Source organism: Humulus lupulus, chromosome 1 (genome assembly GCF_963169125.1).
Source record: "Humulus lupulus chromosome 1, drHumLupu1.1, whole genome shotgun sequence".
Lineage (NCBI taxonomy): Eukaryota > Viridiplantae > Streptophyta > Magnoliopsida > Rosales > Cannabaceae > Humulus > Humulus lupulus.
In genome coordinates this window covers 210,245,822-210,266,348 of record NC_084793.1, presented here as the reverse complement: position 1 = coordinate 210,266,348, position 20,527 = coordinate 210,245,822, and the positions used below count along the sequence as shown (strand labels likewise).

Genomic DNA, 20,527 nt, shown 5'->3' with positions numbered 1-20,527 from the left:
ACTTGTACGAGTTCAAACTAGTGGAAATGTGACAGTAAGTCAGTTACTTTTTGTAGCAGGCTAGCCAGATGGGGTGCCTTGGTATCGAAATTCCCGGCCACCTGTTTTATCATGAGCTGTGAATCTCCTTTGACGCTCAGACGTTTAATGCCTATATCTCGTGCTAGCTCTAAGCCATAGATTAGAGCCTCATACTCCGCTTCATTATTTGTTGCGAATTGTTCTAAACGAATGGCTTCCTCAATTTTGAGCCCTGAGGGAGCTTCTAATATGACGCCAATGTCGGCTCCTTGGGAATTGGACGCCCCGTTCGTATGCATGGTCCATACCCATTCATCTTCTAATTCCATCAATTCGGGCAAGGTGTCTGGGGTAAAGGATTGTATTTCGACCAGGAAGTCAGCAAGTACTTGTCCTTTTTTTGCTTTTCCTGGAAAGAATCGTATATCATACGTCCCAAACTCAATTGCCCATTTGGATAACCTACCTGAGAGGTCGGGTTTACTCAACACTTGCTTCAGTGGATAGTCCGTATATACAATGATGGCGTCGCTTTCAAAATATTGTCGTAGCTTCTTCTTCGCTGTGATGAGTGCGAGCGCCAATTTTTCCATCATGCTGTAGCGAGTTTCAGCGTCTAGTAGCATCTTGCTACAATAGAACACTGGCCTCTGTCGACTAGTGTCTTCTCAAAAGAGCACAGAACTCACGGCAAAGTGTGAGACAGATAGGTACAAGAACAGATCTTCGTTGGCGACGGGAGAGCTCAGTATAGGAGGAGAGCTCAGATAAGCTTTCAACTCTTCTAGCGCCTTGTTTTGTTCTGTTCCCCAAGTGGTGTTGGTGGATTTCTTTATGCATTGCAGGAAGGGCTGGCAACGATCGGACATGCGCGATATGAACCGGCTCAATGCTACAATTTTGCCTATCAGAGCCTGGATGTCCCGGATGGTTCTAGGTTCTTTGACCTCTGAGAGTGATGCAATCTGGGTTGGGTTGGCCTCGATGACTCTCTGACTAACCATATATCCTAAGAGCTGTCCAGAGGATACCCCAAAGGCACACTTAGAAGGGTTCAGTTTCATTTTGTAAGTGTCTAGGATGTCGAAGCATTCAATCAAATCATCCACGTATGAAGAACTTTGTTGAGATTTGATGACCATGTCATCAATATAGACCTCCATGTTTATCCCAAGCAATGAGGAAAACAGCTTGTGCATCAGCCTCTGATACGTTGCTCCTGCATTCTTTAGCCCGAAGGGCATAACTTTATAGCAATACAATCCACCTTCTGTTATGAAAGCTGTATGGATCCAATCTTCTGATTTCATTGGGATCTGATTGTATCCGGAGTAGGCATCGAGAAAGCTCATTCTTTCAAACCCTGCTGTGGCATCTATCATCTGATCAATCTTTGGTAGGGGGTAGCTATCCATAGGACATGCTTTATTTAGGTTGGTGTAGTCTATGCATACTCTCTTTTTCCCGTACTTCTTAGGGACCACCACAGGGTTGGCTAGCCAACTGGGATATAGGCATTCTTCGATTGCTCCTATGCTCAGAAGCCGTTGTACCTCTTCTTGGATGACCTGGTTGACTTCAGGAGAGAACCTCCTTTGCCTCTGCTTGATGGGTGGGAAGCTATTTGATATATTGGGGCTGTGACTCATGACGGAGGAGTCTATTCCGGGTATGTCGTGTGGTGACCAGGCGAAGGTTCCAACTCTAGTTTTGAGGAAGTGGACTAGGGTCTGTTTTTCTTTTTCAAAAAGTTTGGTATTTACCAGCACTATTTTAGATGGGTTAGCGTCATCTAGACATATTTTCTCTAGGTCATCGAGGGTGATCTGGGGTTTTTCTTGATCTTCCTCTAAATCGATGCCTTTGAGGCATGCTGGTAGGTCGTGCTGTGATTGCTATTTTTCAGGATTTCCATCAGGGGGGGGGGGGGGGGTGCCAGGATTGTTTATTTCTTTTAGGGTAAGGAAGCACTTCTTAGCCTGCTTCTGACATCCCTTTATGTTGATGGTGTATCGTCCGTTGGGTGAGTGGCACCGTATCACCTGATGTAAAGTTGAGACCACCCCCTGCATTCTGTGGATCCAATTTCTTCCCACGATGGCGTTGTAGCTTGTGATGGAGTCTATGATGAGGAAGTCTACAGGCAAGGTACGTTCTGCTGCTACCACGGTTAATCGTACAACGCCCTTTGGGTATACCCTCTGGCTGTTAAATCCCAAAATGGGTGTAGTGGAGGTCCGAATCTGATTTCCTCTGGTCCCATCTTCTGGAAGGCTTCCCATAAAAGAATGTCAACCCCACTGCCCTCATCGACTAAAACTCTACCCAGCTGGCAATGGTCGACCTGTAGCGAGATGACGAGAGGATCGTCATGGGGTAGGTGCACTCCCTGTAAGTCATCTTCAGTGAAGGTGATAGCAGAGGCTGGATAACATCTGTCATTCGAAGTGACAAGATTGACTGTGTGGCCTAATGATCTATATCGCTTCACCCGTTCCTCCATCCTCTTGTGAATTTTGGTTGCATGCTCTTGTTCCTCAGTGAGCTCCACTATCTCGTGTATCATGGGGACTTGCTTGAGAGGTTCTTGTGAGCTTGTAGAGGCCGTACGCACGGGGTCGGCTGCGTGAGGTGTTGGGGCAGAAGCGGGGTTAGGCTGTGAGGTGGCGGGTCTGCCTGCCTCTTTAATGTACTGGGTTAGCTGTCCACTTCTCATGAGGGCCTGGATCTGATTATGGAGGTTGTGGCATTCAGCAACTGTATGGCCGTGATCTTTGTGGAAGAGGCAGTATCTGTTTTTATCTCTTCTATCAGGAGGAGTGGTAATCTTGTACAACTCACGCCAGATGGGTCTGTCTTTATTCTCTTCATAGATGACTTCCTGTGGGACGGTGTATTCGAAGGAGGGGTATCGTGGTGACTCTCGATTTTGTCTTGGCCTCTTCCCTTCCTTTGCGTGGTTCGTTTGTTGCCTCTTCCGCTTGTCATCCCTCGCAGGCGGGGGAGGAGGATTATTCGCCGGTGGAGTGGAGATAAGTGCGAATTTCTTCTGTGCACGCTCTCGAAAATCTAGGACTCTGAAGACGTCCTCGGTGCGAATCTGGATCTCAGCCATGTCATAAGGCGGTGTCATGGTGAGATTTTCGTGCAAAAGAGATCCCACCTGCAAGCTTTTGACGAAGAGATTGGCTGCGGTAACTGGGTCGACATCGTGGATCTGATGCACTAGGTCAATGAAACGTTGTAGGTACGACTTTGGATGTTCATTTTCCCCTTGCTCGATCCGATAGAGGTCTGCCATTGTTCTTGGTGCCTCATGGTTTGCACTGTACTGTTGGAGAAAGGCTCGTCGGAGGTCTCTAAAACTGTTGACGGAACCAGGCTTCAATTACCTGAACCACAGCAGAGCCGGCCCAAAGAAAGTTGTGGAAAAGACCTTGCATTGTATGGCTTCGTTGTTGGCTTCTAAGGCCATCTTCTGCTGGAATTGAAACAGGTGGTTTAACGGGTCTCCCTTTCCATTAAACGCAGGTAGAGAAGGGATTACGAAGTCCCGCGGTTTGGGCTCGTTCTGAATCCACTCTGAGAATGGAGACTTCTCAGTGGTTCTTGATACCAGATCCATGTGCTCGGTTACGTGAACGGACCTCCCTTCTGAGAACTTCTGCATCATTTCCCACATCATCTCTTCTTTCCAATTGTCTAAGAACCGGATGGAGGGGGTACGGTCCTTAGCTGGTGAGTCATGCGCGGCCCGTTGTGTAGTTTGTTGGGGCCTGATTTCAATGGTTGGCTGAGTTGACTTGGTGGGCTCTGTTCCGGTTCGTACATGTGTGTCACAGTGTGTCGTTCGTCTTCCTTCGGCCCCTTGATGAAGATGGGTTGGGGAGGGCGGTGGGGGACCCTGGGATCCTTCTCTGCCGAGGCGTGTGGTTCTTTGAGGTCGACTGGAACTTCGGGTCTACCAAGGTCGAGATTGTCGTTGCCTTGGGTGTTGCTCGTAGCTTTGGCGGATTTGCGCAACTCAGCGATCTCAGCTTCGAGCCTAGCCTGAGCTTCGGTCAGTGTTTTAATGGCTTCGTCGGATCTCTGCTGGCTGGTCTCCAGTAGGCGACACATTCTGTCGATTTGGTCACTTATGTCCGCTGGTGGAACGACCTGGGTGACAGGACCCGACACTCCATTGCCCTTTGGTGGCATGGCTCCAAGGTTCGAGAGGGTCTTAGTTGCGAAGGAAAAGTTCTTTGATTTCTTGATTAGACGATGCGGCTAAGACAGAAACGTCGTTTCCCACAGATGACGCCAATTGTTGATGCAACAAATGTGCCTTTCTATAATTGGAGGTATGAGCCGACAATAGATGGTGCTCCTATCCTGCTCCGGTGATGAAGAACACCTTTGATCTGTCGGGAATACCTGCAAGAAAGACACTCCGATGCCTAAGTCAGAAATTTCTTCGATTCTCTTGTTTGAATAAGAATCTCATATTTATAGAACAAAAATATGAAGTGTTTAGTTAGTTCAACCGAACCCTTGAATGGCGGGGGAAACATAACTGAATTTCCCTCCAAAATGTGTTGATTTTAAATTACATACTCGGAAGTCGCCTCTGACCCGTAGCTTCTGCCTTCGGAGCTTCTGCAGATCAAAACGATTCGTTTTGAATATACGGCAAATGAGGAAAGAACTTTGGCCCGAATATGTTGGGCCCAACACTCCCTAAATTTATTTGCCCTAACTCTAGCTGCCTTTGTACCGGGTCGTTCTATTCAGGACAACAATGTGCTCATCCAAGAAATCATCCACTCTTTCAAGAAAAAGAAAGGAAAAGGTGGATTCTTTGCTCTGAAAGTTGACCTGGTTGAGACCTACGACAGACTAAATTGGGAATTCATTCTAAAATTTCTTGACAACTTGGGTTTCCCGCATAGATTCACTCTTTGGATTCAGCAATGTGTGGAGTCACTCTCTATGAACATATGCCTTAATGGAAGCCTTTGTGGAAGTTTTCAACCAACAAGAGGTCTACGATAGGGGGATCCTCTATCTCCTTACCTTTTCATCATTGCAACTGAGATTCTCTCTAGGCTCCTTCACAATGCCATTGAGGAAGATAAAATCAAAGGCATCTTCCTATCTCGTGGGGGCCCTAGATTGTCTCATCTTTTTTTCGCTGATGACTTGATAATGATTGGGCGGGAAATCTAACTGGTTTTTTTTAGTAAGAATGTCTCTGCCTTGGGCAGAAAAGAAGTTATAGAGGCCCTTGGAGTCTACGAAAGTGGAGAAATTAAAATACCTGGGGCTACCATTGTTTAGATCCAAGAATAAGGGAGAAGATTTCAAGTACATTATGGAGAAACTGGATGCAAAGCCAACAGGTTGGAAAGCCAAACTTCTATCCAAAGCTGGTCGTGCTACTCTTGTGAGATCAGTTGCCCTATCCCTGCCTATCTATACTATGAAAAGTGCGGCTCTCACTGAATCCCTTACTAAGAAGATCGATTCTAAGGTGAGTAATTTCTGGTGGGGTAATAGCAATGGAAAAAATAGATTGCATCTTATGGTTGGAACTCCCTTTGTCTTCCTAAATCCTTGGGTGGTCTTGGATTCAGAAGAACAAGTGATTTGAACAAGGCCTTTTTGGCTAAATGGGGTTGGAAGATGTTGATAAAAGATGATTCTCTATGCTGCCGGGTTCTTAGAGCAAAGTACTTGAAAAACAAGCCTTTCTTTGAAGCAATCTATAAGCCTTCGGATTCGGGATTTTGGAAAGCAATTGTAACATCCATCCTGCTGCTCAAAAAAGGTGCTGTCAAAAAGTTTGGTCGAGGGAATTCCATAAACGTTTGTGAGGATCCTTGGGTCCCTCTCCTCCCTAACTTCCGACCAACCCCAAAAGTTGCACCTACAGGAGGATTTTTCTATGCGTCTGACTATATAATGAGCTTGGGCAGGTGGAATTACGACAAGCGTATAGAAATTTTTGATGCTCATAATGTGGAAGAGATCATTAAGATTCCGCCGGGAAGGCCTGAAACTGAAGAAGTTTGGTGCTGGGTTCTAAACAACAATAGTCAATTCACAACAAAATCAGCCTATTTGGCTTAGATTCAGAATCTTGTTCAGGGAGGTAATCGTCATGATACTATGATCTGGAAACCTCTTTGGAAAGCATAATTCAGGAGAGGCATAAGATGACATGGTGGATTATCCTCACTGAGACCCTCCCCTCCAAAGAAAGATTAGCCCGTTTCATGACAATAGAAGATATGACTTGCCCGATGTGATGTAACGGTACTGAATCTCTTACCCATCTTTTCCTTTTCTGTGATTTTTCCCGTTGTTTGTAATTTGCCTCACCCTGGGGGATCATTCCTAATCGGAACTCCATATCAAACTGCAAAGATTGGTTCCAATTTATATGGAGTGGAAATAACTGGGTGTATAATTTAAATGAATTTTTCTTGTATGCTTCTATTACTATGGGCATGATATGGCAATGCAGGAACGATAAAATTCATAACAAAAGGAATCCAAATGCTGAGCATAGTACGAGAGATGTCTTTGTCATATTTAATGAGCCCAAACATGTTTTATTGCCCAAAGGGAGGACCTCAACAGAGGACCCGATCATGGATTGGGAACCTCCACCCCAGGGATGGGTGAAACTCAATGTAGCTACAGTATGCCGAGGTGGAAGGTCCACAACTACAAGTTTTGTTGTAGCGAAAGACAATGCTGGTAACATTCTCTGGGCAGCTTCGGAGCACTCCCCGCCTTGCCATCCTAAGAATGCTGTAGGGAAATCCATTATTCATGTTGTCCACCTAGGGAAGAAGAGAGGCCTCAATTACATCCAAGTAGAAAGTGATGAAAAAGGAGTTATCAACACTCTTAATGAGGTTGAATATGATGGCCTTATCAAGCCTCTGGTAGATAATATTAAGTTGGTTGGTTCTGATTTTACTTGTTTCTTTTCTTTTATTCCAAGGAGTAATCTACTTGCCCATAAACTTGTTGACTGGGCTCTAAACTCCAATGTATCTGGTGAACTCTTGGCAGGGCAGGTTCCATCTTCCATACCCGTAGACTTGATTTGTAATTGGCCTTGGCTGGTCTCCTTTTATCTTAATGATTAGTAGTAATCGTTTCAATCAATCAAAAAAGAAGAAGTGGAAATTAGGCTCCATACCCAATTCTAGAAAATCTCTTTAAATTTAACCTACATTTAAAAGTTTTATTTTTATACCCAATTTTTGTAATATAGTACCCATTACACCCTTGCTTTTTATTCGAATTCAAACATTAACACTAACCATTTCACTCTAGACACACAATCTCAAGACTCTACATTTTAATCAATATGAGGTTAAAGAAAATGCATTAAAAGTTGTATTGAAGTTAATAAAATGAGGTTAGTTTGGTCAATGTATACTTAAAATTGGGTAGAAATTCAATTAAATTACTTATGTGGCTATTTATGATTGACTTGATATTAAATTGAGTGGTTATCAACTTTACATAAAAGGATTAGGATAGGTTGATGGACAAACAAGCAAAACGACAAAAAGTGTATTCTATCGTATCCATTATTATATATATTACAGTAAATATAAGTTTATTATCTACTTTATCTTAAAAATATTAACAAATATGATTCAGTCAAATGTCAAAATATTATAGTTAAAAAATATTAACAAATATGATTCAGTCAAATGTCAAAATATTATAGTTCAAGATACATGATTCATCAACATAAGATTGTTTTATTACACAATATCTTACAAATATAATATATTTTTAATAAAAGAAAAAAAATATGTTAGGGCTAGTCAAATTAAAAATAAAACATTGTTTAATTTTTCATCTATCTGTTGGGAATTTATGACTTATATACTTTAAATCAACAATAATTAATGGTAATTATCTCATTAGTACAAATCCTAAAGACTAGTTAAGAATCATATGCATAGTAGGTAAATTTTGAAAATTAAAATATTAAATCATAATCTAGAAAATAACGTAAAATGGGCAATGAAATTACACTACCCGGATAAATGGAATTACTACTAAATATATCACAAGATAAATCACAAGAAATGATGGGAAACTCAAAAACGAAATCAAAATAGTCTATGCTAGAGGGGCCAATTTGAAGAACCCAAGGCTTACACACGAGGAGTATCGCTGTCCAAATTCTTTATTCCAAGTCTTCCCAAAGTTGCTTGAAGCCTAGACAAAGTGAAATGAAAATTGAGATTTAACAAGCTTTGAAACTCATTCAAGTCAAGCAATTCTTAAAGAATCAAAGCTTTTAATGGCTACAAGAAACATTTCGCCATATAAGTTTAATATATTTCCATCTCACTGCCTAAGGCGTCCAAAAATACCCTTAAACACGTCCAAATAACTCCAAACTTTTTAGGCATGCTTAAATATCTCATTGTACCACTTTCTACCCAAAAAGACAATTTTTAAATGCCTACAACAAAAAGTTAAATTTCACATCACCATTATGTGAAATAGTTAAGTGTTTTACACCTTAATGTATAAGACCACTTAGCCATCATATTCAAACAATCTCAACACTATCTAGGGTCAGCTTTGAAAAATTGGAGGCCAAAGTTTGTTGATTATGATTCAGCCACTTAAGAGAGCTGGCTTATGTGGCATCTTAGCTGTCATCTTTGGTTAAGTTAGTTGGAGTCTTATGCCTGTATATATTGGCTTTGTAAAGGGGCTCGGTGACTTAGAGAGTTTTAGACACTTAAACACTTCGAGAGAGAGTTTTGTAACAGAGAGAATGAGAAGAGTGATTCTGTGTAATCTACAGTGTATTGAGACTAGTCTCATTGGTGTAAAGATCTTTGTTTTGTAATACTTGATTGATCAATAAAGTAAGCCATCATTGTGGTTGTTCGGACCCTTGGAGTAGGCTCATCCATTGAGCTTAACCAAGTAAATTCGTGTGCACTTTATTTACTGTAATTTCTATCCAGTTCTATTGTTTGTTGTTTCACAACAAGTGGTACCAGAGACCAAGGTTCATCTGGAGGGATCAAGAACTAGTTTGGTGGTAATCTTGGGAATTCAAGAATCGATGCAAGAATGGGATTTGCAAAGTTTGAAGTAGAAAAGTTAACTGGAGAGAATGATTTTGGTCTTCGGAGGATCAAAATGAAAGCCTTGCTTGTTCATCAGGGTATCTTAGAAGCCATTGATGAAGTATTGTTGAATGCTCTAAAAGATGAGAAGGTAAAGAAGGAAACCGAGACAAAAGCACATAGTGCTATCCTGCTGAGTCTTGGTGATGAAGTACTGAGAGAAGTGTCAGATGAGGATACTGCCATTGGTTTGTGGAAGAAATTGGCAACAATTTATCTCAAGAAATTGTTGGCCAACAAACTGTACCTCAAGAAGAAATTATACACTCCGCGAATAGAAGATGCAAAAGAGCCAAGGAAGCATCTTCATGATTTTAATTGAATAATTATGGAACTAAACAACATTGGGGTGAAGGTAGATGAAGAAGATCAAAGTATCATTTTACTCAGTTCTTTGCCTAAATCCTATGAACATTTCATTGATACAATACTCTATGGAATATACATTTTAACTATGTTTGAGGTTAAGGTAGCTTTGAATTCCAAAGAGATTCAAAAGAAGAAAGAAGGCAAAGGATATTTCAGTGGAGAAGGTCTTGTAGTAAGAGGAAGCAATAAGAAGGGAAGCTCCAAGAATGACAGGAGTTCGAATGGTTATTGAAGCAGGAGTACTCATAGGTCAAAATCCAAGTTCAAACTAGGAAAGATTTGTAATTACTACAAGAACGAAGGACACTACAAGAATGATTGCTATTTTCTAAAGAACAAAAATAATCGAGATAAAAGAAGTGATAAAGGATAAGCCAGTCTTGTCTCAGATAATGAAAGTTTTGACAATGGAAACTCAAATCAGGTTTGTCTCCTTAAAAGATATCTCTAAGATTTAAAACAACCCCCTAGACAATGGAACATTAGATTTGATGAGTTTATCACTAGTATTAATTTTGTGAAAAGCTCTTATGATCCATGTGTTTATTATAATAATAAGCAACTATTTTTTCTACTCTATGTGGATCATATGCTAATTGTTGGCAAGAGTAGATCTGAAATAGATAAGCTTAAGGCTAAGTTGAATGGTGAGTTCGAAATGAAAGACTTAGGGCCAGCTAGTAAGATACTAGGCATTGAGATCATAAGGTAGAGACCAAAGGTGATAATGTTAACTCAGAGAGGGCACCTCAAAAAGGTGTTAGACAGATTTTCTTTGGACAAGTCTAAACTAGTAACTACACCTATTGCAAACCATTTAAAACTTTCTCAATCGAAAGCTCCAAAGACTGATGAAGAAAATAAGTATATGACCAAAGTACCTTACACTAATGTGGTTGGATGCATAATGTATGCAATGGTTTGCACACCACCAGATTTTGGTCATGCCATGTGCATTGTGAGCAGGTTTATGGCTAATCCCGGTAAAGATCACTGGATTGCTTTGAAATGGATTTTGAGGTATATAAAGGGCTATTTGAATCAGGGGCCAATGTATGGAAGTGATAGTGATGATCAAGAAACTGTAGTGGGCTTTGTTGACTCTGATTATGGTGCAAACATTGACACTAGACGGTCTTTGACAAGTTTTGTTTTCAATGTTCTTGGGGGCCATGTTAGTTGGAAGTCTAATCTTCAAAAAGTAGTAGCTCTGTCCACTACAGAGGCTGAATACATGGCAGCTATTGAAGCTTTTAAAGAAGCACTTTGGTTGAGGGGCCTAATTAAGAATTTGGTCTAGATTCAAACAAGAAAACAATCTACTATGACAATCGAAGTACTCTACACTTGTGTAATGACCCAACTACTCTAGATTTTTGGACCATTAACGAAAACTATACATAGACCCTAATCTTTAATAGAACTTACAAGTGAAAAAGATCATACTTTATTAAAAACTTGTAAAAACCAATGTTTAAACTTACATAAAATCAAAGCAGGATATGGGATCCCATTGTTTTAAAAAGAAAACATATCTTAATTGAAATGAAAAGAGATTACATAAATAGGTGCGGAAAATACACATAAACCATAAATAAAGACTACATCCTCGAAATCGAACTCTCGATTCCTTGAATCCATTCATCACCGATACACATTCCCCAAGCATCCACGAATCTTACCCACCACTATAGCTATTTCCCTACACATATAAACAAAAAGGAATGAGCCTAATGCCCAGCAAGGAAAATCTACCACATAGTTCATATACATAAATTTCATAAGAAACATAAAAACATAACATAACACTTATATCATACACATACTATAATGGCCATTATTACTTGGGGTCCCATAGACTAAACAAGTCATATGCCCATTAGATTAGTGGGGTCCTACTAGCTAAGCAGGTCATATGCCCATAATCTATATGGGGCTTGATAGTCATATGGGTCATATGCCCAAGCCTACATACATACATAACATAACACATTTCATAACATAAAAACATAAGATAACATATAACATAAGAGTTCTATCCTATTTTCCTTACCAAAAATACTGAGATATTAGGACAGAGTTGGGACTTTGGAACACTCCTAAAAACCATTTATGAAAGGGTGAGTATATTGAAGAAGAGAAATGAAAGAGAAATGGAAGGAATGGAAGGACTAAATCATTGAGAAAATACTTACCAAAAACTTATGTGTAAGTTCTTAGATTTCCTAACCAAAATAAAGATTAAGGTTAGAATAAGTAGAAGACTATGAGAACTTTTAAAGAAAAAGTACAGAAACGAACTGGAGTTTGGGTTACCTTGAAGACTTGTAAGACCAATCTAAACCTCGAACCGAAATACTATGAAACCTTACTTCCCCAAGTGTTTGATAAGCTTATGATGATCAAGCTTATGATTCCCAACCCAAGTGTTTACACTCTCACACTCACCTAGCAACTTGCAGCCTCTGAACTTAGAGCAAAAGATGAATAATGGCTGGGTACTAGGTCCTATTTATAGATTTTATGAATGAAAAGATCTCATTTAACTTGAATAAAAATAATGGCTTTTTAAGTGAAAATAATTTGAATTATCGTTCAGCAGAGGCTGAAGACTCGTTTAGAAAGGTGCTGGACTTATCAAGAGGTTGAAGGTTTGAATGGGAAACGATTTTGAAAACATTCAAAATATGCTGAAGGAGGCGATATATCGCCCCCTGTAGGCGATATATCGCCTGGACCATTATGCCCGAGGCAAATGTGCATCGTTTCGTGTTTTCCGTATCTACGTGCTGCGATATATCACCCCCTATAGCTGCGATATATCGGCATTCGTTGATTATTTAAACACGAAATTACACATTTTTAGCTTAATTTGAATTGAGTAAACAGCCTTGACTAAGCCCTTAAACGTTTTCAAAGCTGCTGACTGACCTTAGAGCATTCAAATTTTACCCTTATTAAATTAAATCCTCAAAATACTTAATCATTAATAACCCATACATAACATGTGCTAAAATCCCATTGGTTCTTATCTAAACCTTATAGTATAATAAATATTATCCTCAATATCAGTCATATTAATCAAACCTTAGGTTAAAATTAATATTCTTAAACTATAGGTTAAACTTAGAAAATCTACAAGTACTACTATGAGTGTCCAAATAAATCCCGGTCTGAACCAAAAATCTACAGTCATAAAGATAATACTATAATTACTATAATACTACTATCTAACTAGCTAAGTAAAGTTCATGGACTCTACAACTTGATCAAGAATCCCATGCTGCATGAAAGGTCAAAACATATTTACATAAAATTTCATTTTATTTGAGATATTGTTTCACATATACAAGTGCTAACAAAGAAGTTCAATACAAAACATAATGCAACAATTTTTTTTTTTACTTAGAGTGTAATAGTTAACAAGTTTAGGCATTGCCTAAGCTTGATTAACTTTGGTGATTGTTGTTAGATATTGTAGGCTCATGTTTGAACAACTAAACTTCTTATCTCTTTAGTGACTAAATCAAGGTACATTTCACAACAAAGTTAATGTAAAATATGAAGCCTCCAATGTAAATAATTTTTTTAGTTAAGTATATGAAATTGGTATTTTTCCAAAATTTATATAGATGGTACTATTTTTTTTTTTAAAAATTGATACCCCTTAATAGGCATTAGGCCTAGGCTTGCTCAGCCTGTAGCTAGGGTGCCTTTGGGCCTATGTAAAGGTCGAATACTTATTTTATAAATATAAATATACATATATATAGGGGAATTCTCCTGTAGGGGCTTCACTTTAAGCCCTACCAGTGGGGCTCTCAGTGTTCTCGACCCGTGAATAGTTTTCGGTGCAAATTTTTTTACGACCATGTATATTGTAGCTATTTAGAGCATCCTGCAAATTTTCAGAAAATTCTGAATAGTTTACAGTACCGAGAACTAAGTTCAAACATGTTGTTGCACGCGTGACTAATTTTTTTTATGCGCGTGGAAATCAATATGTTTGAACCTAGTTTTTGGTACTGTAAACTATTCAAAATTTTCTGAAAGTTTGCAAGATGCTCTAAATAGCTACAATATACACGGTCATTAAAAAAAATCGTACTGAAAACGGTTCACAGGTCGAGAAACACTGAGAGCCTCACCGGTAGGGCTTAAAGTGAAGCCCCTATAAAAGAATTGTCCTACATATATATATATATATATATATAAAATGAAAAGGAGAGGTAAGCATAGTCACATTCATATATAAAATAGTAGATATCTTAATTCTTTCTGAAATTGTTAGGAAAGTATGGGTTGAACATTCCCAACAGTGGTGAGATTTGGTTTTTGCATTTAAAAATTAAGTTGATTTGTACTAATTTGGTGGGTGGAACAGTTATTTTGTTCGCCGTACCATTTGAATTATAATCAAGAACTAAATTTATGTTAATATGATTTAGTGTACATTTGGAGCATTAGAAAATTAGTTAGCATCCTATTTAATTGCAAGAGGTATGTTGTATTAATTTTATTTTTAATAATAGAGAAATTTTAAAGGAGTTTGAATGTCTTAAATCTTCATGAAGTAGGTTTTAAAAATTTTGTGTGTTGCAGTGATAATGAAAGGATAAAAACTTGTGTGCCTTAGTGAATGTAGCACACCAATTTTTATTTTATTTTATTGTTTGAAAAAATATTGTATTTTATTTATTTAATTGTTAAGTTGAATAATTGTTTGTTTTAATTATTTTATTTTATTTATTTGTGCTTGAGTGCAAGTGTGTTTGATTATGTGTGTCTGGGTGCATGGCAAGTAAGTGAACATGCATAATTGAGTGTGTGCAAGTGCATGGCAAGTTATGATAAGCATGAAAATGGTTAGACATGATAAGCATGCAAGTTATGATAAGGGAATGTGAGTGTTTCCCTAATTATAGAAATTCTATCATAAGTGAGAATGTTCTAGAAAGATAGTGTTCACTTTGAGGAAAAAGGAAACAAGAAATAGAGATAGTGGGCGTGTGGGAAGAAGAAAAGAATACCAAAGGAAATTGTTTCCCTATTTGAATTGTTAACATATTTTTCTATATTCTTTTATTTTCTTTTAATTTAGAAACAAGAATAATGGGAATTAAATTGGAAAAGTTTTCCTTTTCCATTTGAGCATAGGGTTTCGGCAAACATAGACTTAAATGGGAAAATTTGAGCCTTGGAGGCTCATTTGTGTGGCTGTCGAAATACAGAGAGATAGAGAGAGAGAGAGAGAGAGAGAGAGAGAAGTGAAAAGGAAGAGAGAAAGGGAGAGATTTCGAAACCTAGGAGAAGAAAAGATAAAGTGATCTTGTGTTTTTGAATTCTCTAGCCTATTCTTCTCTTCTTGAATCGAAGATATAGTGTTTTTGGGTTTTGATTGAACCTAGGTTCTTGAGGTATCAAAGGCTTAACATATAGTTAAGTGTGGTTTAACACTATCAAGGAGGTAATGAAAATTCTAATGACCCATCTCTTTCCTTGATTTTGTGAATTTGAGGTTTCATGGAAAAGCATGTTAGATTTGTGGTAGAAATTTTTTCATAAAGGATATGTTTTGTTTTGATACACTTGTTTTTTGTAATTAAATCCATGGTTGTTTTGGAAAAAGAAGATGAAAGTTGATAAATATATGTTTTGGTATCATTGGATATTGCTGGTTATAGTGAGCATGAAATAGTTTTGTGTCAATCCATTTATTGCTCTTATGCCATGATTACATGTATGATTTGATGATCTTGAATAGAAAGCATGTTAGGAATCAATTCCTGTTAAAACGTTATGATTTGATGGTATATTAAAATTGTGTTGTTGATTATGTTAATCTTGATGCCTTGATTGTATGATGGATGATGGAAGTTTGGGAACTAGAAGCATGTTAGGTTTGAATCTTGAAATTTTAATGAAAATTGATGTGTTGCTATACTATAGGTTTCGACCAAGAAGGAAAAGAAATGTGTTCTAATTGTTGTTTTATTTATTTTTTATTCTTTTTTGATGCGTTGAATAAATGCATTTAATATGTTTACAATTCGGCCAAGGGAAATTAAAAAGACTTTTATTGATTGTTTTGTTTTATTAATTTTCTATTGATATTGGGTAAAAAGCATGTTGAGTTTGTGGTATATTTTTATTATTTCATTGTACATGTTTCGTCCTAGGCTATTACTTGTAGTGTCATGCTGTTGTAAATGTGTAAATATGATTTAAGAATATTAGGGTCTTCCATAATATGCTAGGAAGCATGTTAGACCTATTCTTGTATTATTGGAATTTTAATATGTATTGTTTGATATTTTTATTATTTTTTGTGCTTGCTGAATTTTATTGTTAGTATGTTTAACTAGCAAGCGTGAGTAAAAATATGAGTGAGTTTCATGCAATAAATTCATGATAGATGACAAAGATGAAAAAGACTAGTTTAATATATTTTATTCTCTCATTCCTTTATGAAAAATTTATTATATTATGTGAATTTGTATATAAAAGTAAACAAATGAGTTACATGCTGATTTTTGTTTTAAAATTTATGAGAATAGCAAGCATATGAATTTAAGAGTGATTTTGTGCCATGAAGATAGTATATGTATAACTATAAAATTTTTAACAAGTTTTGAATTATAGCGAATACCATGATTTGATGTGATTATGTGTTCTAGAAAGAGAATTAAAAATAATTTACATTTTATTTTTAATTTAGTAAAAAAAATGTTGTTTATTGTTTTATGGTTGAAATTGGAAGCATGATTAAAAAGTTGAGTAATTATTTTGAAATATGGTTCTAAAATTGAATTATGATTTTTACGAAAGTTTATGCCTATCGTTAATTTAGGCAATGACTAGCTTGTGAGTTTGAATTGGATTTTGGAATTAAGTCTTAATGCATGTTGTTGGGATGGTTTTAAGATGACAAAATAGTAGAAAGCATGCTAGAAAATTAATGGGTAAATAATTTAAAGTTTAATAAATCTTGCTTGTCAAGAAATAAAGTGTTGATGGACCCAAAACGGGTATGTTTTAAATATTTATACTCGCAAGCGCACGAATCGTATTTATAGAATAGTTTTCGTGTAAGCACGAGATCGAACCCAAAGGAGTTGTCTAAAATTGAAAAGAAAACTATTTTAAACCAAAATTAATAAATTATAACCTAGCTCAAAAGATTGATGGGATTTTTGTATAATAAAAATAAAATAAAAGACAATAGTATTGAAATTAAAGACAATATATATAAATAAATAAAAAACAATATATATAAATATAAATTAATAATAAAAATGAAAATGGTAAAATAAGATTATTAAGGATTAAAATCCACAAAATATAAGTTCAATAATATTTATAAGTACATTGATTCCCAAGTTTTAGTGGTAGTTAAAATAAATCAAACTATCATTTTCTAAATAGATTTATAATTTTAAGCACAAATTATTTCTAAAAATATAGGATTTTTCTTCACTTTTCAAAATTATAATTTCAAAGCATTTAGTGTAAATCAATCTAATGAAATAACAAATAAATCAATGAACATTATTTATAAGGCAAAACATAATATTTTTGTTCTAAGCATGGATGTGTACAATTTAATGACACATCTTACACAAAGAATATTATGATTTTGTACTAATGAAGAACAAAGTGTAAATATGTGCTAACAATCCAAAATACATGATATTTAAGATGAAAGAAGATATTTGAAGAAGAAAATTCCATAAACTTTGTTGCACAAAATGGGAAATCAACATACAAAATAAACACTATCTAGTTACAAAATGTTTCATCATCACCTTAATAATCTTAAAAAGATTAGAAACACATAACTAGAATAACAAATACACACTAAAAATTACAAACATAAATAGGAAAATTTGGAGGAGAAACCTCCAAAATTTCCTCTAAAAATACATAGAAAATAATAAAAAGAAGAAGAAGAAGAAGAAGAAGAAGAAGAAGAAGAAGAAAATTGAGAGGTTTTGAATGTGTAGAAATTATGGTATAGTAACCTCCCCTAAGAATGGACACCCTAAATGGTCTTCAAAACTCCATATTTATAGCCAAAATGAGGTATTAAAATAATCAATTTAAATTAATTAAATTGATTAAATTAATTTAATTAATTATAATATGGCAAATATGGATAAATTATAGGGTGTAATAATGATGTTTTGGAGTAAAATGTGTAGAAAGTAGAGTAAAAAATGGTATTTTGAGACAAAGGGACAATTTGGTTTGTTGGGCTCAAAAATGGAAAAAGGAGGCTGCTTTGTGCTGTTTTGGCAGGGAAGCAGGCTGGGCGTGTTTGGAGGTGCACGGCTTCAGGAGGGGCAGCTGCTTAGGTTGGTGGGCCGAAGATGCTGGCAGGCCCAAATGAATGTTGAGGCAGGGAGTGATGGAATTGGAAAGCTGAAGGAGACCTTGGTGTGCAGCTGAAGTAGCTGAAGGGAAACGTGTGGTGATTACAGCTGGCAGCTTTGTTGAAGGAGTTGAATGGAGGTAGCATTGATTGCTGAAGTGGGAGGTGTGTTGAACGTGAGGCACAACAAGGGAAAATTGGCTGAGTGTTGATGGAGTGGATTGGGCCTTGGGCCTTGCTGCTTTTGGTATTTCAAAAATACCAACTTTCTTTACTTTTAAAGCTTTATATCTTTTCCTTTCAAAGCCCAAAAATACAATAAATTTCCTACAAAATAAACATAAAATAAATTATAATAAAATATTTTCAACTATAAAATAAATCAAATTAATTCTTTGAAAATATTAATTATAACTTAATTTATATTAACATTTAGTTTCAATAAAACACACATTTTCTTACTTCTGCTAAACACAATAATTTAAATAATTAAACTACAACAAAATAACTATAAAAACACACAAAAATATATAAAATCAAAATAAGACTAAAGAATTCAAAATTACTTAAAAACTTAATAAATCAATTAAAAACTCAAGAATTAAGCAACAATTAGCACATAAAAAGTGGTAAAATAACTCTATTTTGTAGAATTATCAAGTGTATGATAATTTCAATTTTGACATAGTTTTCAAGAATGGTCTCACGTATGCATGTTACATACAAAGTCATTTTTACGCAAAATTATATGTTAATTGAGTAAGTCTAAGGTCCTTGTTTGAAGACCTTTAAAGATTATTATGTGAAATGCCATTATTTCCCATGATTCTATGTGAGACTTGCAAGCATGATTTTGAGAATGAATTATGCTAGAAATTAGAATGTCATGCAACTTGTTTTAAGAGGGGTGTCACGTGTGCATGGCCCATGCACACGTGGGATATGTTTGACGCGTTCATGTGTGTTTTACATGATATTAAGACAAGTGTTTGATTGTTATTCTAGGCTTGTTGTGAAGTTGTCCCACTCTTATTATTGCTTAGATTTGAGGTAAGGAAGTTAGCTAGATTTCTATGAGTAGTGTTTTGAATGCTTGAAAGTAAAATAGGTTCCTTTTGTGGTAAGATATTATGAGTATTATGTTGATTTGTTGTATGATTGCATCAAAGAGAAATAACATTGTTAGCATTATGTATGCGACACAACATAGAAATCAACATTGTTAGCGTTATGTACACGACACAACATAGAAACAACGTTGTTAGCATTATATACACGACATGACATAAGAGTTACTAAGATATGACATAACTCACTAGGAGGACACACCATAGGCCCTCCTAGAGGCAGTTGAGGCCCAATCTCGCCATGATCGGGAGAAGGTTGCAAATCTTGACTCCCGGATCCAAGCCCTGGACGACTTGCTTCAGCTGGAGGTGAAGCGAAATGAGGAGGTTTGCCAAGAAAAGGAGCAGGCAGACGCTTTGCTGGAGGCCACCTTTGATGAGGCCATCTACATGGCCTGGCTCCAGGACAAAAACAAGAACCTCCTTGTTTACCCTGATCCTTCCACGAAGAAAGCTGAATTCGAGGCCAAGGAGAAGGCTGATGCAGAGCTCATGGCCGGGGCTGAACAAGGTGAAGCCGTTCTGGAGGCCCCGGAGCAGGTTGAAGCCTAGGCCTGGGCCTTCAAACTGTAATCGTAGCTTTTTTTTTTGTGTTTATATTTGTATTATTTTTATGGACGCGGCTGCATCTGAGACAATTTTCCTTATTTGCTTTATTATATATTGAATTTATTTCTTGCACCTAGTTTTCCCTTTTTCATTCGTTTGTTTTTTCCTCCAAGATTAACTAAGTGTTTTACCATTTTGCATGAACATGAGTCGAATGTTTGGTCCTGGTTCCAACGGCCAGGACAACTAGAGAAAAGTTGAAGGCATTTAGCCCGTCCGGGGACCTATGTTCGAGTCTCAACGACCTGGACTGTTTTGGACTTGTCAATATAATTTAGCCTTTTTTACCCCAATTTTATAGTTCGGGCTCCAGCGGCTTGGACAGTTAGAGATTTATTTTAGGTGTGATTTAACTAATAAACTCGCTTTAATTCCAACGGCCTGGAGCGTTTGGGAGTTAATAATTATCATCACATTTATTTATCCTAATTCTGGTGTTTAGGTTCCAACGGCCTGGGCCATTAGAGATAAGTTGATTAGCTTATTTTGAACCTCTGGGTTAGGTTCCAACGACCTGAGCCTTTTATAAGACTAATTTTAAACAACTTAGACCTAAGACACACGTTCCAATGGTTCTAGGCCATTACAGAGGAAACATGGATATGTATTTGGTTATTTGAGACCACATTAGGTCAACCGATTTTTGGGTATTTCGTATTCCCGGACCATGTATGTCCTATTGGGTTTTTGTACCCCCTAGACCATGTACGTCCAAGTTAGGACTAGGCCTGAGCCTTGCGTCCTATTTGGTTGGGAGTTGGGTTTTGTACCCCCAGTCTATACGGTCCGGATTAGGGCTAAACTTTGTGTTTTTCATTATGTTTTTCTTTTATTTCTTAGACTTGTTCGTATAGATGGTCATA

The 20,527-nt window shown here is 37.0% G+C and overlaps 1 protein-coding gene across 1 annotated transcript; it reads right to left on the bottom strand.

The window, feature by feature from the left end:
* Positions 1-2,191: 2,191 nt before the first annotated feature.
* LOC133828487 (uncharacterized) lies at positions 2,192-3,322 on the bottom strand. The gene has a single exon (XM_062258861.1). The coding sequence runs from the start codon at positions 3,320-3,322 to the stop codon at positions 2,192-2,194; it is 1,131 nt and encodes a 376-aa protein (XP_062114845.1).
* Between the last annotated feature and the right edge of the window lie 17,205 nt (positions 3,323-20,527).

Bases quoted from the DNA above. Each gene is read 5' to 3' on its own strand.
- LOC133828487 (XM_062258861.1), bottom strand. From the start codon at position 3,322: ATGGCAGACCTCTATCGGATCGAGCAAGGGGAAAATGAACATCCAAAG.